The 26624-nt window shown below is 34.8% G+C and overlaps 1 protein-coding gene across 13 annotated transcripts in view; it reads left to right on the forward strand.

The window, feature by feature from the left end:
• The window catches only part of CEP170 (centrosomal protein 170), a 147111-nt gene that overhangs the window by 13867 nt on the left and 106620 nt on the right, over positions 1–26624 (forward strand). For 12 of the 13 annotated variants that reach the window (XM_027122428.1, XM_027122431.1, XM_027122432.1 and 9 more), the window contains one exon: positions 23649–23794. In XM_027122428.1, coding sequence (XP_026978229.1) covers positions 23690–23794 — 105 coding nt within the window. In that variant the 5' untranslated portion in view covers positions 23649–23689. Of the gene's footprint in view, positions 1–20030; positions 20116–23648; positions 23795–26624 lie in introns of all 13 variants that reach the window. The other variant, XM_027122430.1, reaches the window with a different exon arrangement.

Here is a 26624-nt window from a genome sequence, read left to right on the forward strand (position 1 = left end):
AAAGAGAAAGTAGAGACTTTCAAAGAGTTTGAGGAGTGGCCACAGAAGTCAGAGAAACCAAAGTAATGTTTCTAGAAGGTAAGAATGGTCACAGATACTGAGAGTTGATGTAATAGGAATATTAATGATCATTGGGTTTAGCAATTATGAGGACATTTTTTATCATGATTCAGTAAGGCAGTTAAGAGGAAGAGAAAGGACAAAAATTCAGTAAACCTTCAGAAGATAGGGTAAATTCAAGAATGGTTGAAAGGTAAGGAAGTGGATTAGCAAAAGCAGGCTAGTCATTAAAGCCTAGCACTAAACAGAAGGAAGGAAAGCTCTTTTAGGTGAATTATATACTGTCTGTACTTTATTTTCTTTTTCAAGGCTTTAAAAATTTTTTCATGCTTTATAATTTTAAAGCACATTCTTAACAGTTCTTTTGTAAAACAAGTTTTCAAAATGCAAAAACTTACATTTAAAATAGAATAAGTTCTTAAAACATATGATAATATATTAATCCCTTTATTTGAAAGTTAATTTTAAGGACATAGATTCTGAAAGGGTAAGATATCCTTAGATTCTAATAGGCACTTGTATTTTTATATTCCAACTTTGCTGTGTGTAAAAGGAGCTAGTCTTAAGAACTGGATTATAGTTTCTTAACAGGAAATAACATTTATTAAAACTAGTAAAGCTACTTTTTAAAATAAGTTGCTGTCTAAGGGTATCATGCTCAAAATCCAAAAGTTACCTTGGCCTTGGAAATCCAAATTTACTAATATGGGTACTGAGTTTTGTTATAAAATTGCTTTCTGATTAGGAGATTTGAGTCTTTCTCTGATAATGAATATATACCATATACTCTAAAAAGTAAGTTTACTATTTGACAAAATTCAAATGTAACGATCAAGATCACTTCTTAAAATTGTATTAGAGTTTGAGTAAACCCTCTGTGTTGGATCCAAAATAAATGAAGGAAGCAAAAGCAAAATTTTATCAAATATATCAGTGTTAAAAATAAGGACAGAATAAGGGCTTATGTCCAGAGCAGGGAAGAATAATTATGAAATTTATGAATCTGAGTCTCTAGGCACTTACTGGAAATAAAAATTATTTACTGCTTTTCATATTTTGAATATTTTTATTTGATCATGTGAAAGTGTCTGATCTAAGTCTCCATGGGCTATGAATAAGAAATTAATGGATATCTATGAAATGCAGGATTATTATATCTTTTTTATGGATTCTCGAACATGTAATGGAAGCAGTAAACTACTTCAAATAAAAAAATTTAATAGAAATCACAACAGGACTCTGACTAATTAATTTAATGTATATTTTTCCTTTTGCTGGCATTTACCCCATAGGTTGGTCTTTAGTAGTGTGACACGATTTTATCTGTTTAATGCAGTCATAGGAAACTATTTGTCTGTCAGAAGTTGCAAAACTGCAGGGAAAAAAATGGGGGTCGTGAAGGAGAGAACCAACTTCATTTTTTTTGAGCTAATCACCTTTATAAGCCTAATTGTTTTACAAATTAAAACATATATTGTTTTATTAGTAAATACTGTCATCAGGTATCTGCTTCAGAAAAATCATACAGCTTAGTTATTTCTGTCTTAGATGACTTTGGAGGTTGTTTCTTGCTCTTAGGATAAACACACACACATACACACACACACACTCTTTGTCAACATGGTGTAAATAAAGGAATAATTTGTACAAGGGGTTTGATCTCTGTTTTACTTTTGGCACTGTTACTATGTAGCTATATGACATTGGACAAGTCTTTAGTCTTACTGTCTCATTTTGTTCATTTGTAAAAATAAAAGGCTTACACTATGTAAAATTTAAGGTTACCATGTACTTTTAAAGTAATATTTATTGTGTCTGTGAAAGATTTAGAATATTCTTCAGTTGTCTGTTTATGTTCCATTGAGTCACAAATAAATAAGAGAACCAGAGGAATTGGAGGGTTTGTATGGTATGCAGTGGTGTATAGAAATGGAAAAAAAAAAAAAAATGAAGAGGGCTGATCAGAGGAAGAAAGAAAGGAAGGCTTGAGGAAATAAGCTTTCAGAAGGTAAACCTTTTTTTTTTCTTTTTCCCCACATATCCTGATATTCATTTGCGCTCAAAGTATTATCTCCTAGTAATAATTGTTCCTAAAAATACCAATAATCTTTTAATCTATTTTGGCCATTTTTATCCTGAAACTTGCAGAAGCTCTTCTCCAAATGAAATAAATGTCAATAGGGAATTATTCTTTAGCTATGCCTGGAGATACCCTCTCTTAAAAGAATTGCTGAAAGAATTGCCTTCTCAGAAATATTCACACTACAAATTATTTCCAGTAAAACCATTATATACCTCATAGTTTTCTGGTAATGATGAACCTAATTCTGTAAGCATCAATAGTTTAATGAATTATAAAGTATGAAAGAACAGACTTTCGGACATAGTAACAGTTGAAATGACTATTGAAAAATTTCAGCCAAAAGATAGGCTTGATTGCTTATGTAATTTACTAATTTGTATGAATTCTGTATACCTTTATGATTGAAAATATGAAGCTCATTATGCTTGTTTGATCAGACCAAAATTTCTCTTTCCAACATAAATTATTTTTCATCTTCCTGTTCTGTGTGTTTATATTCTAAAGGTATGAAGTTTTTAACTAAAGCCATCCTTAATGTAAATAATTTTGTGATTCCTGTTTGTATAAAGCTAAGCTAGCTAGAGTACCTACTAGCAGTATGTGAATATTTACATTTAAATTAATTAAAATTAAAAAAAAATAAAAAATCTTCTCAAATGCATTTGCCGTATTTCAAGCGCTCAGTAGTTCACATGTGGCCTGTGGCTTATGTACTGGACAGTGTAGATACAGAACCCTTCTATCATCAAAGTTCTATTGCACAGTACTGTAATATTTATGAGCATTGTAATTTAACATGAAGGTAAAAAGAAATAGTGTATAATTTAGGCTAGTAATTAACAACTTGTTATTAGACAAGGAATAAGTGCTTCTGTGATGCATTCATAAAATATATACTTGTCTGAAACATACTCTGAGACTTCTTAGTTATTCTTTTGATTTCAGTTTTCATGTGTTGTACTGATACTGTGGTGGAAATGATTTATACCCACCTCCCAAACAATTTATTTATAGTGAATTAGATGAGAAAAGGTAGTGATGATAATTAGAAAAAGTTGGGTTTTTTTTTAATTGAAGTATAGTTGATTTACAATGTTGTGTTAGTTTCTGGAGTATAGTAGAGTGATTCAGTTATACATATATATATTCTTTTTAATATTCTTTTATATTATGATTTATTACAGAATATTTAACATAGTTCCCTATGGTGTACAGTAGGTCTTGGTTGTTTATCTGTTTTATACATAATAGTTTGTATCTGCTAATCCCAAACTCCTGATTTATTCCTCCTCCACTCCTTTTCCCCTTTGGTAACCATACATTTCTTTTTTATGTTTGTGAGTCTGTTTCTGTTTTACAAATAAGTTCATTTGTATCATATTTTAGATTACACATATAAGAGGTATCGTATGGTATTTGTCTTTTTTTCTGACTTACTTTACTTTCTGTGATAATCTCTAGGTCCGTCCATGTTGCTGCACATGGCATTATTTCATTCTTTTTTATGACTGAGTAATATTCCATTATGTATATATACCACATCTTATCCATTCATCTGTTGATGGACATTTAGGTTGCTTCTGTGTCTTGGCTATTGTAAACAGTGCCACTATGAACATTGGGCTTCATGTATCTTTTCAAATCAGAGTAGAAAAAGTTTTTAAATGGCACATAAGGCAGTTAGTTATATGCTGAAATTCATTACAGAAGAATGACAGAAACAAGAGACATTGTTCTCATAGAGTGAACTAAGAAAGGTGAATCAAAAACATTTGGGTTTCAGGCTCTTATAAACCCTTAACTCAAGCTGCTTTCTTCCACTGTCACTCCCTCCTGTAGGTTCTGTTTTCAATTCTTTGAGACAGCTTGGTGCACCTTTTCCTGCTCCTAGTAATAGTTGACCTGACAAAGTTTTTCAGATTCATAGTTGTGCATTGAGCTTAGAGATAGTTTACTGTTCTTTCAAATTCTAGGTTTCTGATCTATGCTGTACCCCAGTTTACTGAATTTGTACCATTCCTCTAGATGGATCATTGATTTTTGGTCTCTGATTTTAATATAAATTGATTGATTCTTCCTTGTCTATGGACTTCTCAGGGAGAAAACCTTGGAACCTACTTGTAGCCCAGCAGCAAGCTAAGAGGTAGATTGAAAATAGATTGAATTTTGCATGACCTGTCAATGTTTATTGTGTAAAAAGATAGTGTCACAGAACATGTTACTAGGTAAAAATATGTTCTTTTCAGCCATATTCAAACTCTTTAGCCAAATCTTCATCTATAGGAATTGACATCACTTCATCTATAGGAATTGACAGCACCATTTTAAGGCATACTTGAGAGGAAACTACAAAGGCGACAGTAATTGTGGAAGAACCCCTGAACTTGGTATCTGAAAGCCCAGGTTTGAATTCAGATAGTTCCTGTTTACTACTACTAGATTTGTGACCTTGGTTAAGTCATTTAACTTCAGCTTTCTTCAAGGGAAAAATGTTTCTCCCATGCTTGTTTTGTTTCATTCATGCTTATATGAAAGTATAAGCACCTAGTACAGTTACTGGAACAAAGGAGGTACTTGATAAATATTTGAATCTGAGTCTTGATTTGTTAGTGTAAAACAACAAAATTATGTTTTAACAGTTGTACAGTTCTAGAGAAGAAAACAAGTCAGCCTTTACATTTTTCATAAACTGGCAGAGAAAACTTGGCAGAAACTTTTTTTTCTTTAAAAAGATGTTTATATGAACAAAAGGAAGATCAACTGATTTTTTATACAGGCATTTACATATAAATCATTTAGTGTTTGCTTCTTAGATTTTTTTTTATGCTTTGAAGGGTGTTTTAAAAATACCTTGTCTTCGTGATGTTGTATAAGAAACTGAAAAAATTCCTTTTGTGTCTTTGAAATGCATATTCTTATTTCTCTGAAATAGTCCTTAAATAGGAAAATTTCATCGTTAATATTAACTTTTTTTTAACATCTTTATTGTAGTATAATTGCTTTACAGTGTTGTGTTAGGTTCTGCTGTATAACAAAGTGAATCAGCTATATGCATACGTATATTCCCATATCCCCTCCCTCGTGCATCTCCCTCCCACTCTCATCCCACCCCTCTAGGTGGTCACAAAGCACCGAACTCATCTCCCTGTGCTGTGCAGCTGCTTCCCACTAGCTATCTGTTTTACATTTGGTAGTGTATATATGTCAGTGCTACTCTCTCACTTCATCCCAGCTTACCCTTCCCCCTCCCAGTGTCCTCAAGTCCATTCTCTACGTCTCTATCTTTATTCTTGTCCTTTGGCAGAAACTTTTAATGCCTAGGCAATTTGTAGAAAAGTATATCATCAAATCTAAGTCTTCTTTTGAAAGTATATAGTAAACTCAGATATAGAATGTATGACTGTTGATATTTGGAATATCATCTTCATTTTCCTTAATGAAAAAACTTTTTACTTTTTAATGCTGTTTTAGGCAAAAGTTGTAAATTAGGCTTTTTCTCCACATGTATTTGGTTTTTTCAAGATTTAATTAATAATGTATGTGGCAGATTATAAAGGTAAAATTTGGAGCAGTTGTTCCAAAATAATCAAGAGTATATGAAAGCAGAAGTTTTCCCAGTATAGAATTTGTTCACATGCTCATGAACAAGTATCTTGGTAGGTATCCAAAAAAAGCACAGCTGTGGATTTAATTTTAGGGATTAACTGTACTGTCTCAAATGGGGGTGGGGATTTTAAAAGGAATAAATTTTTCCCAAGAATGTATTTCATTATCTCTCCCATATCCAGTTAATTATACAGCAGAGTTGAATTTCTGAGTATGTTCTAAGTATATGTCACTTTCTCAGACACGTTTCCCGGACCACCCAGCCTAAACAGCACCACCTTAGAACTGTTACATCATGCTGTTCTTGTTTTTCATGTTCCAGTCTTCCCATTGTCACTGAAGTTGTCCTATTCATTTACTTAGCTTTTGTTTGTCTATTTTTGCTTCTATGAGATTATGAACTTTCTCTGTCTTGTCACTCTTTCCCTGTTACTAGTGCATAGTACACACTTTATGAATGAAGAAAAAATAGATTAATTCATTGTGTAGTACTCTAAAATAAGAGTTCTCTGGTGTAACTGTTGTATAATGTTTGTCTACTTTCTAGAACTTACATAATTTTCATTGTTAAAAAGCTGTGTGCATATGTGTGTATGAAGTTCTTAGAACTGTCTGGCATATAGTAAATGGTCAATAAATGCTATCTATTATTATAAGTAAAAGATTATAGAAAATGATGTTTATTTGCCTTTATAGCATATGATCAATCATATCTGCACCTTATTTGATTCTGAGTCATTAGCTGAAATGCATCCCTAATGTTTTTATCATTTTCAGAAATATAGGGTGTCAGAGGCAGAGCCTTTAGTGTTGAGGATATTCTCTATTAGGGATTTAGTAGGGGGAAAATGTGAAATAGTAGTCCTGAATTTATACATTTATTTAAAAATTAGTCACTTATCTTTTGGGTACTCAGTATGATAGGATAAAAAGGCGTGATATTTATAGCAGCTTTATTAATAACTGCCAAAACTTGGAAGCAAGTAAGATGTCCTTTCACAGGTGAGTGGATAAATTGTCATACGTCCAGAGAGTGGAATATTATTCAATGTTAAAAAGAAATGAGCTATCACGCTGTGAGAAGATACGGAGGAACCTTAAATGCATATTACTAAGTGAAATAAAGCAATCTGAAAAGGCTACATACTGTATGATTCCAATTATATGATGTTGTAGAAAGGTATGGAGGCAGTAAAAAAAAAAAAAATCAGTGGTTGCCAGGGGTTGGTGCAGGGAGGGATGAATAGGAGGAGCATAGAGGGTTTTTAGGGCAATGAAGATACTCTAAGATACCATAATGGTAGATACATGCCATCATAACCCATAGAATGTACAACAGAATTTTATGTCTAGTCTACATATCTAAGATTGTAGACTTCTCGATTTATTCCAGTGTTAGAAATTGATGCTATGGGAAATGGAAGAGTCTTGAGTTGTGTTTTAGTTATATTGTTAATCGCTTTAAATGAAGCAAGAAAATGTATTCATTTCTCAATAATAGACGTTAATATTTGTAATTCTTTAGTGAGATTTCCTGGAGTTTTTACTTTTTGTGATGAAAGCCCTTACCTTCTCTCATGCCCAAAACACATGCACATGTATTTAGAGTTTTGATTTTTCAGAATTACGTATAAAACTCTCAGGACCCTGAATCTATTTAGCTTGTTAAATCTAAACCTAAGCCATACACATGTTAATTATATGTTCATGATTAATGGGTAAGCATACTCCATATAGTCTAATCTCTGAAACTATACTAGTAAGTTTTGGGGCCAATCTTTTAGTCTCTTAATTCCTCTTTAGATAAAATTCTTCCATACTCTGGATATATCAAATTCCTTTCTTTGAATTCAAAGAACTCAGTATTCTTATTTAATTTGATCTTTAATTTGGAAGGGAGATACAATGCTATTTTACAATAGCATCTCACCTGTAGAATTCTGCTGCCTACAACTAAAGATCCAAAAATAAACTAAAGCTTGTGGAGTGACAATTTATCTTTCAAATGAAAACACATGTAGTTTATTCACAGGAGCTCTCATTCAGATTCTTGTTGTTCGTTTTGAGCCTAGTTGAAATATACTTATGTTATTTTTAAGGCCTTGCAGGAGGGAATGGGGCTTTAAAGTGAAAAATGAATACTGATGAGAAATGAGAAGACAGAAAAACATGCACGATGTGAGTATGGGGTCTCAGAAAAGCAGAACTATCAACAGATAGTATTAGGACAGATATAGCCCATATACCTTATATATTCTGATGAAATCACTTTTACAGCATAGTTTAATAATTATTGATAATAGTGATGATCATGAGCTAGTAGTAGAGTTAAATACAGTAGTTAATATTTTGAGTTGTAAAAGGTGGGTAAATGTGAAATATATTTTAAAATATTTTCATTGAAAATGGTAAAACTAAAAACTGGTGTTGATACTTTAAGGCAGACTTTCTATAAAGGGCCAGAAAGTAAATATTTAAGGCTTTCTAAGCCGTATGATCTCTGTATGAACTACTCAACTCCACTGTTGTAAATCAGAAGCTTTGTGTTTCATTAAAACTTTATTCACAAAGTAGGCAGAAAGCCAAAGTTAGCCAATCCCTGATTTAAGGAAAAATTCTCACTTCTGTGGAAAACTTGAATGTCCAAAATACCTTTGTTCTAAGATAGACAAAACCAAATACAAAACTAAACGAAATAAAGTTTTACTATGTCTCCAATTTAAGAAGAGAAGAATCAAGGCAGAGAGAGGACTTGAGTGGCCTTTCTTTTTCAATAACACTTTTTAAAAAATCATGGTAAAGTATATATAACATAAAATTTACCATTTTAACCATAAGGTGTACAGTTCAGTGACATCAAATTCACAGTGTGTAACTGACACCACTATTTCTAGAACTTTATCATCATCCCAAACAGAAATTCTGTGCCCATTAAACAACTTCTTATTCTCTCCCTTCAGCCCCTTATAACCTCTATTCTACTTTCTGATTGTATACATTTGCCTAGTTTAGGTCCCTCTTATAAGTGGATCATACAGTATTTGCCCTTTTGCATCTATCTCATTTCACTTAGCATAATATAATATGTTTTAAGATTCATCCATGTTGTAGCATGTATCAGAATTTCACTTCCTTTTATGACTGAATAATATTCCCTTATATATACATATATATTTTTTATTCATCTGTTGATAGACACTTGGGTTGTTTCCACCTTTTGGCTACTGTGAATAATGCTGCAGTGAACATTGGTGTACAAGTATCTGCGTGAGTCCACATTTTTTCAGTTGTTTTGAGTATGTACCAAGGAGTGGAATTGCTGGATGATATGGAAATTCTCTGTGTAGCTTTTTGAGAAACCATAGCAGCTACACCTTTACACATCCCCACCAGCAATGTACAGGGTTCCAATTTCTCTACATTCTTACCGACACTTGTTATTTTCTTTTTTGATAATAACCATCCTAATAGGTGTAAAGTGGTATCTCATTATGATTCTGATTTGCATTTCCCTAATAATTAATATTCTGGATATGAATCGCTTATCAGATAAATAATTTGCAAATATTTTCTCCCATTCTTTTCACTCTCTACATAGTGTCCCTTGATGCACAAAAATGTTAAGTTCTGATAAAATCCAATTTATCTTATTTTTCCTTCTAAGAGTTTTACATAGTTTTAGCTCTTATGCTTAAGTCTTTGATCCATTTTGAGTTAACTTTTGTATATGGTATTAGGTAAAAGTACAACTTTATTTTTTTGCATGTGGGTATCCAATTTTTTCAGCACTAATTGTTGAAAAGGCTGTCTTTTTCCTATTTAATGTTCTTGGCACCCTTGTTGAAAACCAATAGACCATATATGTGAAGATTTATTTCTGGCTGTCTCTCCTGTTCCATTAGCGTATAGATCTATCTTTATGCAGCACTATACTGTTGTAATTACTGCCACTTTGTAGGAAGTTTTGAAATAAGGAAATGTGAGTTCTTCAACATTGCTTTTCTTTTTCAGGATTATTTTGGCTCTCCAGGGTCCCATGAGATTCCATATGACTTATAGAATGGATTTTTCTTTTTCTTCAAACAGTACTTTTGGGATTTTGATAAGGATCACACTGACTTTGTAGATTGCTTTGGTAGTCTTATCACCTAACAATATTAGGTCTTCAAATCTGTGAGTACAGAATGCCCTTACATTTATTTAGGTCTCCTTTAAATTCTCTCAGCAGTGTTTTTTATTTTTCAGGGTATAAGTCTTGGGTCATCTTGGTTATATCTTCCTAATTATTTTATTCTTTTTGATGCTGTTATAAATGGAATTTTCTTCTTAATTTCCTTTTCAGATTGTTCATTGCTAATAACTAGAAATGAAACTGATTTTTTACTTAATTTTATATCCTGCAATTTCTCTGAATTCATTCATTAGCTGTGGTAGTGTGGGTTTTGTGGTTGTTTTGGTAGACTTTTTAGAGTTCTCTACATATAAGATCATGTCGTCTTTGAACAGAGGTGATTTTACTTCTTCCATTTAATTTTGATGCCTTTAATTTCTCTTTCTTACCTAATTACTCTGGCTAGGACTTCCAGTACATTGTTAAATAGAAATGAAACCAGGTGTTCTTTTCCTGTTTCTGATTTTAGGGGCACAGGTTTTAGTCTCTTACCATTGAGTATGAATTTAGCTGTGGGCTTTTCATATTTGGCCTTTATCATGTTCAAAGAGTTTCCTTCTCTTCCTACTTTACTGAGTGTTTTTATCATGAAAGGATTTTGAATATTGTCAAATACTTTTTCTGCATCAGTCTGCATAATTAACTAATACAATTTCTGATCATTTTTTCCTTTCTTTTTATGATTATACTCTATTACCTTGATTCATTTTTATATGTTGACCCGTCTTTTCATTCCAGGAATAAATCCCATGAAGCCATGGTATATAATCCTTTTTAATATGCTGCTGAATTCAGTTTGCCAGTATTTTGTTGAAGATTGTTACATCAGTAATATCTTAGTGTGGTTTTCTTTTCTTGTAGTTTCTATGTCTACCTTCGGTATCAGGTATTGCTGCCCTTATAGAATGAATTAGGATGTCTTCCCTCTTTGGTTTTTTGGAAGAGTTTGCGAAGAATTGGTGTTAATTCCTTTCTTTAAAAAATTGAGGTATAGTTGATTTACAGTATTGTGTTAGCTTCAGGTGTACGACATAGTGATTCAAAATTTTTACAGATTATACTCCATTTACAGGTATTACAAAATATTCCTGATGCTGTGCAATATATCCTTGAGGCTTATTTATATTATACATAATAGTTTGTACCACTTAATCCCCTACCCATATTCTGCCCCTCCCCCTTTCCTTTCCTCTCTCTCACTGGTGACCACTACTTTGTTCACTGTATCTGTGAATCTGTTTGTTCTTTGTTATATTCACGAGTGTATTTTTTAGATTATACATATAAGTGATATCACACAGTATTTGTCTTTCACTGACTTATTTCACTTAGCCTAATATCCTCCAGGTCCATACATGTTGTTGAAAATGGCAAAATTTCATTCTTTTTTATGGCTGAGTAGTATTTCATTCTATATAAATATATATTCACGTCTTCTTTATTCTTTCATCTTTTGATGGATGGACACATAGGTTGCTTCCATATTTTGAGTATTGTAAATAATGCTGCTATGAACATTGGGGTATATATTCAATATGTCTTTTTGAATTAGTGTTTTTGTTTTCTTCTGATACACACCCAGCAGTGGGGTTGCTGGATCCTATGGTAGTTTTATTTTGAGTTTTTTGAGGAACCTCCATACTGTTTTACAAAGTAGCTGTACCAATTGATATTCCCACCAACAGTGTACAGGGGTTCTGTTTTCTTGACATCTTTGCCAACATTTGTTATTTCTGGTCTTTTTGATGGTAGCCATTTTGACAGGTATGAGGTGATATCTCATTGTGGTTTCACTTTACATTTCTCTGTTGATTAGCAGAGTTCAGCATCTTTTCATGTTCCTGTTGATGTTGAGTTGCATGAGATCTTTGTATATTTACCCTTTATCAGATATATCATTTGGATATTAACCTTTTATCAGGTACATAGTTTGCACATATCTTCTTCCATTCAGTAGGATGCCTTTTCATTTTGTTGATAGTTTTCTTCACAGTACAACAATGTTTTAGTTTGATGTAGTCACACTTGTTTATTTTTTTGTTTGTTTCCCTTGCTTGAGGACATATATCCAAAAAAATATTGCTAAGACCAATGTCAAAGAGTGTACTACCTGTGTTTTCTTCTAGGAGTTTCATGGTTTCAGGTCTTACATTTAAGTCTTTAATCCATTTTGAGTTTATTTTTGTATATGATGTGAGACAGTAGTCCAGTTTAACTCCTTTGCATGTAGATGTCCAGGTTTATCAACACCATTTATTGAAGAGGCTGTCTTTTCTCCACTGTACATTCTTTCCTGTTTTGTCATGGATTAATTGACCATATAAGCATGGGTTTATTTCTGGGCTCTCTATTCTATTCCATTGATCTATGTGTCTTTTTTTAGGCCAGTGCCATACTGTTTTGATTACTATAGCCTTATAGTATGGTTTGAAATGAGGGAGTGTGATACTGCCAGCTTTGTTCTTCTGTCTCAATATTACTTTTGGCTATTCAGGGTCTTTTGTGTTTCCACACAAATTTTAGAATTATTCTAGTTATTTGCTTTTGGCATTATGGACATTTTAACAATATAAATTCTTAAAAATCCATGAACATGGTATATCTTTTCATTTGTATCATTTTCAGTTTCTTTCTTCAGTGTTTACAGTTTTCTGGTTACAGGTCTTTTACCTCCTTAGATTTATTCCTAGGTATTTTATTCTTTTTGATACAATGGGAAATCAGATTGTTTTCTTAATTTTTCTTTTTGATAGTTCATCATTAATATATAGAAATGCAGCAGATTTCTGTATATTAATTTTGTATCCTGCAAGTTTACCAGATTCATTAATGAGCTTTAGTAGTTTTCTGTTGACATCTTTAGGATTTTCTATGTGTAATATCACATTGTCTGCAAACAGTGACAGTTTTACTTCTTCCTTTCTGACTTGGATTCCTCATGTTTCTTTTTCTTCCCTGATGGTTGTTGCTAGGACTTCCAAAACTATGTTAAATAAAAGTGGTAAGAGTGGGAATCCTTGTGTTGTTCCTGATCTTAAAGGAAATGCTTTCTGCTTTTCACCGCTGAGTATGATGTTAGCTGTGGGCTTGTCATATATGGCCTTTATCATGTTGAGGTATGTTTCCCCCCAACACATTTTCTGGAGAGTTTTTATCATAAATGAATGTTGAATTTTGTCAAAGGCGTTTTTTGCATTTATTGAGATGATCATGTGGTTTTTTTTGTTTTTTGCGGTACGCGGGCCTCTCACTGTTGTGGCCTCTCCCATTGTGGAGCACAGGCTCCGGACGTGCAGGCTCAGCAGCCATGGCTCACGGGCCTAGCTGTTCTGTGGCATGTGGGATCTTCCCAGACCAGGGCACGAACCCGTGTCCCCTGGATCGGCAGGTGGACTCTCAACCACTGCGCCACCAGGGAAGCCCGATAATGTGGTTTTTATTCTTCAGTATGTTAGTGTGGTATCACATTGATTGATTTGCAGATACTGAAAAGTCCTTGCATCCCTGGGTTAAATCCCATTTGATCACAGTGTATAATCTTTATAACGTATTGTTGGATTTGGTTTGCTAATATTTTGTTTAGGATTTTTGCATCTGGGTTCACCAGTGATATTGGCCTGTGATTTTTTTTTTTTTTTTTTTTTTTTTGGTTGTGTCTTTGTCTTGTTTTGCTATCAGGGTGATGCTGGCCTCATAAAATGGGTTTGGAAGAGTTCCTTCCTCTTTAGTGTTTGGAATAGTTTGAGGGTATTAACTCTTTTCATTAATTCTAAATGTTTGTTAGAATTCACCTGTGAAGCCATATGGTCCTGAACTTTTGTTTGGAGGTTGTTTTTTTTTTCTTAAATTACTGATTCAATTTTATCTAGTAATTGGTCTGTCAGTCTTTTCTGTTTCTTCCCAGTTCAGTATTGGGAAAATTGTACATTTCTGGGAATTTGTCCATTTCTTCTAGGTTGTCTGTTTTGACATAATATTGTTCACAGTAACTTTTATGATCCTTTGAGTTTCTGTGGCATTGGTTGTAACTTCTTTTTCACTTCTGATTTGGGCCCTCTTTTTTCTTGATGAGTCTGGCTAAAGGTTTATCAATTTTGTTTATCTTTTCAAAGAACTAGGTTTTAGTTTTGTTGATCTTTTTTATTGTTTTTTAGTCCCTTTTTCATTTATTTCTGCTCTGAGCTTTATGATTTCTTTCCTTCATCTAACTTTGGGTTTTGATTGCTTTTCTTTTGGTAGTTCCTTTAGGTGTAATGTTAGGTTGTTTGAGATTTTTCTTGTTTCCTGAGGTAAGCTTGTATCACTATAAACTTCCATCTTTGAACTGCTTTGGCTACATCCCATAGATTTTGGATCATTGTGTATTCATTTTCATTTGTCTACAGGTATTTTGGGGTTTCTTTGATTTCTTCAGTGACCTATTAGTTGTTTAGTAACATATTGTTAAGCCTCCATCTGTTTGTGGTTTGGGTAGTTTTTTTCTTATAGTTGATTCCTAGTCTCGTAGCATTTTGGTGGAAAAGATGTTTGATATGACTTCAGTTTTCTTAAATTTACTGAGACTTATTTTGTGGCCTAGCATGTCACCTATCCTGGAGAATATTCCATATGCACTTGAAAAGAATGTATCCTGCTGCTTTTGGATGGAATGTTCTATATATATCTATTAAGTCCATTTTAATGTATCATTTCAGGTTAATGTTTCCTTATTGATTTGCTGTCTGGATGATCTGTTCATTGATGTAAGTGGGGTGTTAAGCAAAAAGTTAGAAAATGTAAAGAGCAAACAGAGCTGAAGAATATGTAACTGAAATTTTAAAATATGTTAGAAGGAATCAGCAGTAGGTTAGATGATACAGAGGAACAGTCAGCAAACTGGGAGACAGAGTAGTGGCAATCACCCAAGCTCAACAGAAAAATGTTTAAATTTAAAATGAGGATGGATTAAGAGACCACTGGCACAAAGTCAGGTGTAAAAACATTAACACTATAGGGGTCCTAGAAGGAGAAGAGAGAGAGAAAGGGGCAGAGAACATATTTGAAGATATAACAGCTGAAAACTTCCCTAACCTAGGAAAGGAAACAGACATCTAGGTCCAGGATGTAGAGTCTGAAATAGGATCAACCCAAAGGGCACCACACCAAGATACATTGTAATTAAAATGGCAAAAATTAAAGATAAAAAGAGGTTATTAAAAGCAGCAAGGGGGGCTTCCCTGCTGGTACAGTGGTTGAGAGTCCACCTGCCGATGCAGGGGACACAGGTTAATGCCCCGGTCCGGGAAGATCCCACATGCCACGGAGTGGCTAGGCCCGTGAGCCATGGCCGCTGAGCCTGCGCGTCCAGAGCCTGTGCTTTGCAATGGGAGAGGCCACAGCAGGGAGAGGCCCACGTACTGAAAAAAAAAAAAAGCAGCAAGGGATAAGCAACAGTTACACATAAGGAACTGAGCTGATTTTTTAGCAGAAACTCTGCAGGTCAGAAGGAAGTGACACAATATATGTAAAGTGATGAAAGAGAAAAGTCTACAAACCCGAAAACTCTACCTGTCAAGGTTCTCATTCAGATTTGATAGATCAAAATTTTACAAACAAGCAAAAACTAAAGGAGTTCAGCACCACCAAACAAACTTTACAAGAACGTTAAAGTGACTTCTTTAAGCAAAAAAGAAAGGCCACAACTAGAAACAGTAATCTTTATTATTTTCTTGCTTCAGTTACTTTTGGGTTTGGTTTCCTTAAGATGTGCGTTTAGATTATTGATTTGAGATCTTTTTTTGCTTTTTTTTTTTATAGTAGTTACAGCTGGAAATTTCTCTATTAGGACTGCTTTTGAGCACATCTTACAAGTTTTGTTATTCTGTATTGTTCTTTTCATTTGTTTCAATTTATTTTTTAATTTTCTTATGATTGCTTCTTTTACCCACTCATTGTTAAAGAGTGTGTTGTTTAGTTTTTACATATTGAGAATTTTCCAGCTTTCCTGCTGTTATTGATTTCTAATTTCATTAGATTGTGATTAGAAAAGTTGTTTTGTAATATTTCCATCTTTTCATTAAGTCTTGTTTTAGGCCTAACATTATGGTCTATTATGGAGAATATTCTTTGTGCACTTGAAAAGAATGTGATTCTGCTATAGTTGAGTGGAGTGTTTTGTATGTATCTGTTAGGTCAGATTGGTCCATAGTGTTATCAAGTCTTCTCTTTCTTTATTGATCTTCTGTCTGGTTGTTTTTCATAGTTGAAAATGGGGCATTGAAGTCTTCACTGTTACTGTTCTACTGTCTACTCATCTTTTTAATTTTGTCCATTTTTGCTTCATATATTTTGATGTTCTGTTAGGTGTGTATATGTTTGCAGTTTTTATATCTTCTTGCTGTGTTGAACCTTTTATCAATATATAATGATCTTTGTCTTTTGTAAGCTCTTTTGAATTTAAATCTATTTTATTTGACATTAACATAGCCACCTCATTCTTTTGATTCCGGTTTGCATGGAATTTCTTGTTTTATCCTTTTACTTTCAACCTCTTTGTGTCCTTACATATACAGACTCTCTCATAGACAGGATCCTTTTGTTTTATCCAGCTTGCCTTTTTCTTCATTTTACTAGGAGAATTTAATACAAAGGTTTTATGAGGAAGTACCTTGAAATACATAAGTGTTTGAACTGATCCATTAGTTTTCCTTATCGTAGCTTCTTTCCAAATTCATAAAGTTACCAAGAATATCCTTTTAGCCATTTCATCTGAGAGTATGGAAACATTAGCGTATCATATGTTGTTTGATGAACTATACAATGCTCATTTGTCCAGGGATTGTTTGGAGGCATATCCAGAGTTAGATTAGCATGACTATGGAGACTTTTGCCCCTTTTCTTTAGCTTCTGTTGAATCATATCTGGTGTTTGTAATTTTAATAGTATATAACCTGAAGTTTGAAATCAATGCAATTAGAATGAAGTAACCAAACTACAGGTATGGAGAGCAGACATTATCATTGAGAATTCACTTCTTTTAAGAGTAGCTAACGTTCTTGAGTCAATCTGGAAAAAAGAAAAGGAAACGATTATGACACTAAAGAAAATGGGGATAATATATGATCATTGAGATATTTTATTATATTTTGAATAGCTAGTTTATTTTAATGTTATTTTATTTCAAAATCATATGATAAAAGAAGCAGTTTTCCAGAAGTATACTGAATAGGGCCCCTGGAGTTTTCTCTGTTCCTTCCCAGTCTCACTAATACAAAGAGAATGAGAGGAGGCTACTTGGGAAGAGAAGTTGAGAAAGTTTTGGAAGAGGGGGAGCTGTGGGAGGAAGAAATAAAGAAAAAAAGGAATTCTCATAGAATCTTGGAAAGGCTTGGGAATGTGAGATACCAGTTATCTTGGAAGACAGGGTGGACTGAAACCAAGAAAATCAGTTGAAGTTCATATAAAGAACTAGTAGGCTCCATTGCCCAAACCCCTAGTCCCACAGAAGATTAGAGGTTTATTATCTGAAGATACTAAATCAGAGAGACTCTAAACATGTGACCCTCAAGCTCATTCAAGGGTGGGATAAGGTGCTATGCTTAACCAAGGAGATAAATACATAGAAACTCTTCACATGGAATGGTGAGGTTCCCCCCAGTTATTTCTTCTTGACTTGGCTTCCACAGCATCATCAGTGTGCTTTTGCCCACTTTGGGAGGAGATTGGAGGATTCTCCTGTGGGTAAACTGAACTGTTCCAGATGGTGAAAAAGTAAACTATAGATGTTGACCTTTTTCCCAAAGAAAAAGTGAGCTTGCATCTTCTTCTATAGCTGGATTCTCTCCTTGTTGGACTTTTTGTTAATATAAGCTTCCTTCATCTACAATTTGTAGTTCTGTAATACATAACAGCCTTAGGTTTAATTATACAAATAAATGTTACCATTCTGAGATGAAGAAACTGGAAAAAGGGGAACAATTTCAACAAAATTTCAATTGTGTATTTCTGAAAATACTCAAGTGGGTATATTGGACTTATCAGTGTACTTTTTTTTTTTTTTTTTTTTGGTACGTGTGCCTCTCACTGCTGTGGCCTCTCCCGCCATGGAGCGCAGGCTCCGGACGCGCAGGCTCAGCGGCCATGGCTCACGGGCCCAGCCGCTTCACGGCACGTGGGATACCCCCAGGCCGGGGCAGGAACCCGCGTCCCCTGCATCGGCAGGCGGATTCTCAACCGCTGCGCCACCAGGGAAGCCCTATCTGTACTTTTAAAAAGATACTATATTTCAGTAAATTATACTCACCTTTTGTGCATTATAGTCAGTGACGAAGCAAATCACTGCACATCTCTCAATGGCTTAAAACAACACTAATTCTATTTTTCAGCTAAGGGTTGAATGATATACTGAGGGCCTGCTTCAAGTTCTGTGTTAGATACACATCTGTTCTACATGTGTCTCATTCTTCTTGAAGTAATGGGCTAGCTAGGGCGTGTTCTTTCTATGGTAATGGCAGAGGTACAAGAGGTCAAACCCAATTGCCCAAGCACATTTTAGCTTCCACTTGCATCACAGCTATTAACACCATTCCATTGGCCAAAACAAGTCATGAGGCAGAGCCCAGATTTATGGAGTAGGAAGTTTTACTCCCACCTTTAATTGGAGGAATTGCAAAGTCATAGGGCAAAGGTTATAGTTTATGGCTGTACTTGAGATGTAATAAGATCTGGGACTGTAATCTTTGCAAAGGTCAAGGTCTTCCATACTCTTCAGTCTTTAGATCCCCAGTATGACCTGAAAACTATTTGTGCTTTGAGAAAGTGTTACAGGAATTTTAATCAGTGATCCATTAAATGTACTTTTCAGAATTGAAATATGTATGAAATAAAGGTTATAGTATTTTTAATTTTATGAGTAAGGTATAAGGCATATTATATTGCCATAATTTTTACCCTAATCTATTTCTTTAAGTGAATAATTTTAGAACATTGACATAGAAGATATTCAACGTATATGTATTGTTTGGTTGATGTATTTTGAGTCTCATATTATGACATTATTGTATTATTTGGCAGAAAAGATTAGGAGGAGAGGGAGAAAAGGCAATGAGCATAAATTGAGTGCCTCCCAATATGCTGGATACTACAAGATAGCATATCTATATCTCATTTTATCTTGATGTGCTCTCTTCTTATTTTTGGAGGTTATTTTGTTTTTCTTTTCATTTTTACAGATAGGATATCTGAAGTGCCCAAGTCAAGACCTTGGGCATATTCTATCCAATCGGCAAACCCAAAGGCCCCTTTTCCTGCCCTTTAGAGGAAGCTGAGCTGAAACTTCTGCCTTGGCCACTGAGGAAGCTCAGTTTTCAGTTTTACCCATATGCAAATGTCAGTATCAACTCAGTGAGTAGGAAAAGAGCATTGCAACTAAGGGACCAGTGAGAAAGCTGTCTTAGATAAGGGAAGAGTCCCATGTGAGAACTGAGAGACAGTGGGTTTATATCATATCTCATTCCCTCCCATTGTAGAAAAACTAGAAGATGACTCACGGTCACTGCCCCACCCCAGTAAATAAATACCCTTCATCTTGAGGATTATGCTTTTCATTTTTGTTTCTTAGAAAATGTGTATATTTGTTACCTTTTAAGTGTCATTGAAAGTCAAAATAAAATATGTAAAAAGCCATTATTTTAATTTTATTTTATATAGTTAATTACTGTATGTTTATATTGTGGAGTTATATATTACATATTGGTATATAATTATGCTTGCTATTGTCTAAATAATTAAAATATTTTTGTAGCATATGAATCATGCTTACATACTACGTTGTGATTTTAAAAATGTCTGGAAACTGTTCTTGTTGCCCCTGGTTGGCTCTGGTGTTTCGTTTGCTGTATTTAGGTTAATTTGATTTCCTTTAACATGTCTTATGGACATTGTCCATACAAATGCTGAAAAGTTTTTTTCTTCAGTTCCCTTAAATGAGTTTAAAACTGTTGACTTACTTATTAATGTCATGTTTTAAAATTGTCTTTCCTTGGAAAGGCAGTATGCAAATTATATACCATATTTAGATAGAAGGTTTTTTCTTCTGGTAAAATTTTTTTGATTCTCTGTTTATTTGGCCAGGACATACATATAAAATGCTAAAAAGCATTTTGACAGAAAGTAGATGGATGGAAGACTAACAACAACATTTGCATCAAGAAATTAGGTGAATGGAAGATTTAAGAATCCAGATAAATTAACCATATCAATTCAGTAAATTGAGAAGGGAGTAAGACTTAATTGCTCTAACTTTACAGAAAATTATTTGCTTATTTTGGTGAAACCAATTGTTTCATGTATGTGTAGATAAGTTCATAATATATGGGGTTTTTACCTTAACATGAAATTCTACATTTTAAAGGTTTCTCTTTTAATATATAGATGTGTTTCTTATTGCAGAATGTTTTGTTTCACTGTTTTGTAGTATAGCTTCTAATTAAATCATATAAGAATGTATATGGGAATTTCATGGGAAAAATATTTACAAGTAGTATTCTTTTGATCAATAAGAAAAAAACTGTTGAGTAGATACTATCCTTATTCCCATTTTACACAAGAGGAAACTAAGGGACATGGGGTAATAAGTAACTTGCCCAAGGTCGTGTGGAAATAAGTGGTGGAACCAGGAGTCAGACTTCTCCACCAATCTGTCTGACTCTTAAGTTTATGCTCTTAATGACATAGTCACGTCCTCTAAGATAGTAGTAATTCTTAGAGCCCAGTCAACAGGCCTCTGGGAATCCTTGAAACTGTTTCAAGGGTCACGAGGTCAAAACTATTTTCATAATACTATCAAAACATTATTGGCTTTTTTATTGTATAGACCTTTGAACTAATAATATGGAAAAACAGTGGTGGCTAAAGCTGCTTAGTCAAGGCATTGGCACCGTACTATGCTAATAGTAATAATATTCTTCACTGGCATGCACTTGCAGGTAAGAAAAACAGCCAGTTTCACTTAAGAATGTCCTTGATGAAGTGTTAAAAATGATTGTTTATTAAGTCTTGACCTTTGAATTACATCTTTTTAATGTTTTGTAAGACTAAATGGAAATACACATAAAGCACTTAACGCTGTATACGAAAGTGCCACGGTTGTTGCAAGAAAATGCACTTGTGTCATTGTTTGAGTTGTGAGCTGAACTAGCCAGTTGTTTCATAGAACATCATTTTTACTTGAAACGATGACTGACAGACAAATTATGGTTTTGTAGACCTGAGTATTTAACAGACAGTATAAACGTGTCACTTCAAGGAAAAGAATTGACAGTATTTTTTTACCAGTAAAGTTTAGGCAAATTTTTCTAAGAGAAAATTAGAATTTTAGGAGCTTGATTCTGCTGCTTAACAGCTGCCCAGTAATTAAAGACTTTTCAGATGAGATGGGTGATGATATAAATGAATGTGATATTTTAAAATAGTATAATGAAATGTGTCATCACTTAGAAGATCTGTGTAACTCAGGGAACCAGTGTTTTTCAAATGACCAATGCACAGTGTTATAAAATCTCTTCAGAGCAGAAGATGGATTTTCATGTTAAAATGTATGGAAAGTTTCAGATTCCATATTATAAATAACTTTCAGGAAATTACCACCTGTGAAGTTTTGATGTAGTATCAGAGAAAACTATCTTCAGTTATTTGGAAAGACTATTAAAATAAATTTTCCATTTCCCACTACTTATCTGGGAATAAGTATGAAGCTAGGCTTTTAAATATTTTAAGTTAAACAGTATATGGCAACAGATTGAATTCAGAGCAGATATGAAAATCTTCTGTTAAGCCATAGCTTAAAGAGATTTTTAAAAATGTAAAATAGTGCTATTCTTCTCACTAATTATTTGTTTCAGAAATATAGTAAATCTTCATTAAAATATTAGCCATTTTTTCTGTAAAATTGATTTATTGATCATTTTAAATGAATTAATACATACCAGTTTCTCAGTTTTTATTTCTAATATGGTAAATATTAATATATCTAACCCATGTAAACAAAATGTTCTTTAGGGTCCTTTTTTAAAAAAAAAGTGTAAGAGTCTTAAGGACAAAAAGTTTAGGAGCTGCTGCTCTAGAAGAAACATATTTAGAAAGTACAGTATAGGGCTTCCCTGGTGGCGCAGTGGTTAGGAATCCGCCTGCCAATGCAGTGGACATGGGTTCGAGCCCTGGTCTGGGAGGATCCCACATGCGGCAGAGCGGCTGGGTCCGTGCGCCACAACTGCTGAGCCTGCGCTCTAGAGCCCGCACGCCTAGGACCCGTGCTCCGGAGCAAGAGAAGCCACCTCAGTGAAAAGCCCGTGCACCGCAGCAAGGGGTAGCCCCCCGCTTCCCTCAACTAGAGAAAAGCCCGAGTGCAGCAGTGGAGACCCAGTGCAGCCAAAAATAAAATAAATAAATTAAAAAAAAAACACCATTCATTTAAAAAAAAAAAGTACCGTACATGTTAGGACAGAGAAATTGAAATTGCATGTTTTTGAAAGTGCATTAAGTGGTCTACACTTGGTAGACAAAGAAGCAATTTCTTTGGTGTCCATTGTTAGCTCTTAATCAGATATCAAATATATTCATTGAATTGAGTGTATTTCTCAAAACATTTATAATTGAGACACTTATTTGTATAACATTGCTAGTGTTTACTGAGGTTAACATGATACTAATGTGATCATTTACTTGAGAATTGTAGACCTTTATAAGCTATGTCAAATTGTAGACCTTTATAAGCTATAGAGATATGACAAATGTTATTAGTTGACTACCTACTTAATTGCCTAATGTATTCCTTTTTAAGTGAACTCTTTTTTTTTTTTTGGTACGCGGGCCTCTCACTGCTGTGGCCTCTCCCGTTGCGGAGCACAGACTCCGGACGCGCAGGCTCAGCGGCCATGGCTCACGGGCCCAGCCGCTTCACGGCACGTGGGGTACCCCCGGACCGGGGCACGAACCCGCGTCCCCCGCATCGCCAGGCGGATTCTCAACCACTGCGCCACCAGGGAAGCCCCATCTGTACTTTTAAAAAGATACTATATTTCAGTAAATTATACTCACCTTTTGTGCATTATAGTCAGTGATGAAGCAAATCACTACACATTTCTCAATGGCTTAAAACAACACTAATTCTATTTTTCAGCTAAGGGTTGAATGATATACTGAGGGCCTGCTTCAAGTTCTGTGTTAGATACACATCTGTTCTACATGTGTCTCATTCTTCTTGAAGTAATGGGCTAGCTAGGGCGTGTTCTTTCTATGGTAATGGCAGAGGTACAAGAGGTCAAACCCAATTGCCCAAGCACATTTTAGCTTCCACTTGCATCACAGCTATTAACACCATTCCATTGGCCAAAACAAGTCATGAGGCAGAGCCCAGATTTATGGAGTGGGAAGTTTTACTCCCACCTTTAATTGGAGGAATTGCAAAGTCATAGGGCAAAGGTTATATAGTTTATGGCTGTACTTGAGATGTAATAAGATCTGGGGCTGTAATCTTTGCAAAGTGAACTCTTAATGGAGTCCATGGACTTACTTTACTGCTGAAAATTTGGTAGATATGTTGTTTCCTGGGACCCGTGGCCTGTCTTATTTATGTAGTCAGGGGTAAATGTTGAATGCAGTTCTATTCCAAGGCCTAGTTATAGGGTTTGGTGAATAGATGCTAAAGTTGAAAATATCTAAATGTATGTTTTTCTGAATCTCTCTCTGCAGGATGACGTAGCTTTGCCAAAGACTTAGAAGCTAAGCAGAAAATGAGCTTAACATCCTGGTTTTTGGTGAGCAGTGGAGGCACTCGCCACAGGCTGCCACGAGAAATGATTTTTGTTGGAAGAGATGACTGTGAGCTCATGTTGCAGGTAATTGCATCTGCCTTCTGTATGTGTCTACTCAAAACCTGGAACTGACATGAAATATTTTTCTACTCCTTTGGAGGGCAACTCTACTTAACATTTGAACTTTCCAGCTCTCCCTCTTTAAGCTCTAGTTACTAGTTTAATAAATTTTCTCCCCTTGTATCATTTAAAACTAAGTTCTAAGTCTTGGAGATTATATTTTGAAAAATGAGAGCTTTGAGTAGAGAAGTTTGTTTTTAAGAAGTAAGAAGTTTCACATTATACACTTTTAAAATAAGACTTGTAAGTAATTCATAAAATTAGCATAGAATGAAGTAAAACTGAATTTTAATTATGGATACTTAATTGATACTGGAATTAATCTCTCTTTTTCTTTTCGAGGTTTTCATTATGATATCTTCCAGTAGTTTGAGCATACAGATTGTTGGCATTTACTGAATTATGTATAAAGGAGTTACTTTTAAAACATACTTTGACGATTTTTTAAAAATTAATTTATTTTTTATTTTATTTATTTATTTTATTTATTTTTGGCTGTGTTGGGTCTTCGTTGCTGCACGTGGGCTTTCTCTAGTTGAGGTGAGCGGGGGCTGCTCTTCGTTGCAGTGCATGGGCTTCTCATTCCGGTAGCTTCTCTTGTTGCGGAGCACAGGCTCTAGGCGCAGGGGCTTCAGTAGTTGTGGCCCGCAGGCTCTAGAGCGCAGGCTCAGTAGTTGTGGCACACAGGCTTAGTTGCTCCGCGGCATTTGGGATCTTCCCGGACCAGGGCTCGAACCCCTGTCCCCTGCGTTGGCAGGCGGATTCTTGACCCCTGCGCCACCAGGGAAGCCCTTTTAAGATGTTTTTGAGCAAAGTAATTAGAAAAATGGATCCCTTGGTTTTTGAGATTTAGTTACTTTAATAGGTCCTGGCAATCTAGAATAGAATCTTATCCCCTTGCCCTCCCCTCTTTTGTTGGTAAAAAACTGTATAAACAAGTACTTAGAATAGAGAGATTTGTTCTGTTAGCCCAGAGTTTCTCAACTGGGGTGATCCTGCCTCCCCCCAATTCCCCCAAAAGATATTTGGCAGTATTGGAGACATTTTGATTTTTTTTTTTTTTTAAGAGACAGTTGATTTTTTTTTAATATATTTATTTATTTATTTAGTCATTTATTTATTTATTTAGGCTGCCCCAGGTCTTAGTTGCGGCATATGGGATCTTCGTTGCCTCATGCAGGATCTTTAGTTGCAGCATGCAGACTTCTTAGTTGCAGGATCTTTAGTTGCACTGGGATCTAGTTCCCTGACCAGGGATTGAACCTGGACCCCCTGCATTGGGAGCGCATAGTCTTACCCACTGGACAACCAGGGAAGTCCCCATTTTGATTGTTGTGCATGGTAGAGGGTTGGAGGTGGTTGCTACTGACATTCAGTAGGCAAAGGTCAAGAGACCAGGGGGGGTTGCAAACATCCTACAGTATATAACATACTTCTTCATACCCCCTGTACCACACGCACCAAACACACCCAACAAAGAATTATTTGGCCAAAAATATCAATAGTGCTGAGACTGAGAAACCCTACATTGTCCCCAGAAAAGTCAGATCTGCATATGTTTACATACGTTTTTACTTTAAAATTAAAGAACTTATTTTATAGTTTTGAGACAGTAAAAGTAAAGCCACTATATTAGCTATATGAGTATATGAGTTACATGTATAAAGAAACCTTATTTAAAGAAATTCAATGAGAGAAATAGAATAGTACAGAGATTTTTCTGGGCTCCTCAGTGAGATGGAGTAGTGAGACTAGCAACTGAGAAGGCAGTAATGATTCTGTTTGGATGCCCCTTGTAACTGAAACATATCTTAAGTTCAAACTGGGGGGAACTCATTCATTAGAGTGGAAGAGGTACTTTCTGTGTGGCATTTGTGTCAACTAGCAGAGCAGTGTCCTAGGAAATGTGGGAATGGCTGTTTAGGAACTTGCAGAATAAATCTTTTCTTACATGGAGATAAGATTAAGAGACATGACTGGTAAGGTGTCTGTGTCCTGGATTATGTGTAACAAATGTAAGTTGTCTGACAATTTGTGAGGTGGAGGGAGGAAGCTGAAAGTCCAAGGAGACCAAGATGGGTTCCAATTCACAGGACACACCATCGGAGAGGAAAGAGCTACATAGAGAAAGAACTCTGTGGAGGATTACCCTTGAGTATGCAGTTGAGTACTGATCAGCACACATCTGTGAAGAAACTACCCAAGGGCAGGGGAAAAAAATCCCACTCAAATTAGAGTTAACAGTATCCGGCACTAACAGGGTCAGGAATGGTGCCTGTTGCTAACAGCCAGACTGGAAAACCTCACAATTCACAGGGAATTGGTCTCTACCCCTTAGAAGTGGGGAAATAATTAACCCTAGTCTGAGTTCTACTCTTATCTCAATCTTAAAAACAATACTCAAAAGGGTCACACTGTTTTTAAGTAACTTAGCTGTGTCCCAGACCAAAGTTCAAGAATATTTATAGGAATACAGAAATACAAAGGTAAAATTCCCAGTGTTTGTTAACCAATAAAAAATTATCAGGCCTGTAAAGAAGCAGGAAAATGTGACCCATAATGAAGATTGATTAAAGATTTTCTGTTTTTGAAGAGTTTGGCAAAGTTTGGCAAAATTTAAAAATGGCAAAACAATCTTGAAAAAGAAGAATAAAGTTGCACAACTCACACTTCTCAGCTTCAAAATTTATTACAAAGCTGACAATACTGGAATAAGGGTAGACATACAGACAAATGGAACAGAATGAAGAGTTCAGAAGGAAACCCATATATCTATGGCTGTTACGGTTTGAAT

This window comes from Aethalodelphis obliquidens, unplaced genomic scaffold (assembly GCF_003676395.1).
Source record: "Aethalodelphis obliquidens isolate GAN/ISIS:26980383/991018 unplaced genomic scaffold, ASM367639v1 scaffold24, whole genome shotgun sequence".
In the NCBI taxonomy this organism is placed as follows: Eukaryota; Metazoa; Chordata; class Mammalia; order Artiodactyla; family Delphinidae; genus Aethalodelphis; species Aethalodelphis obliquidens.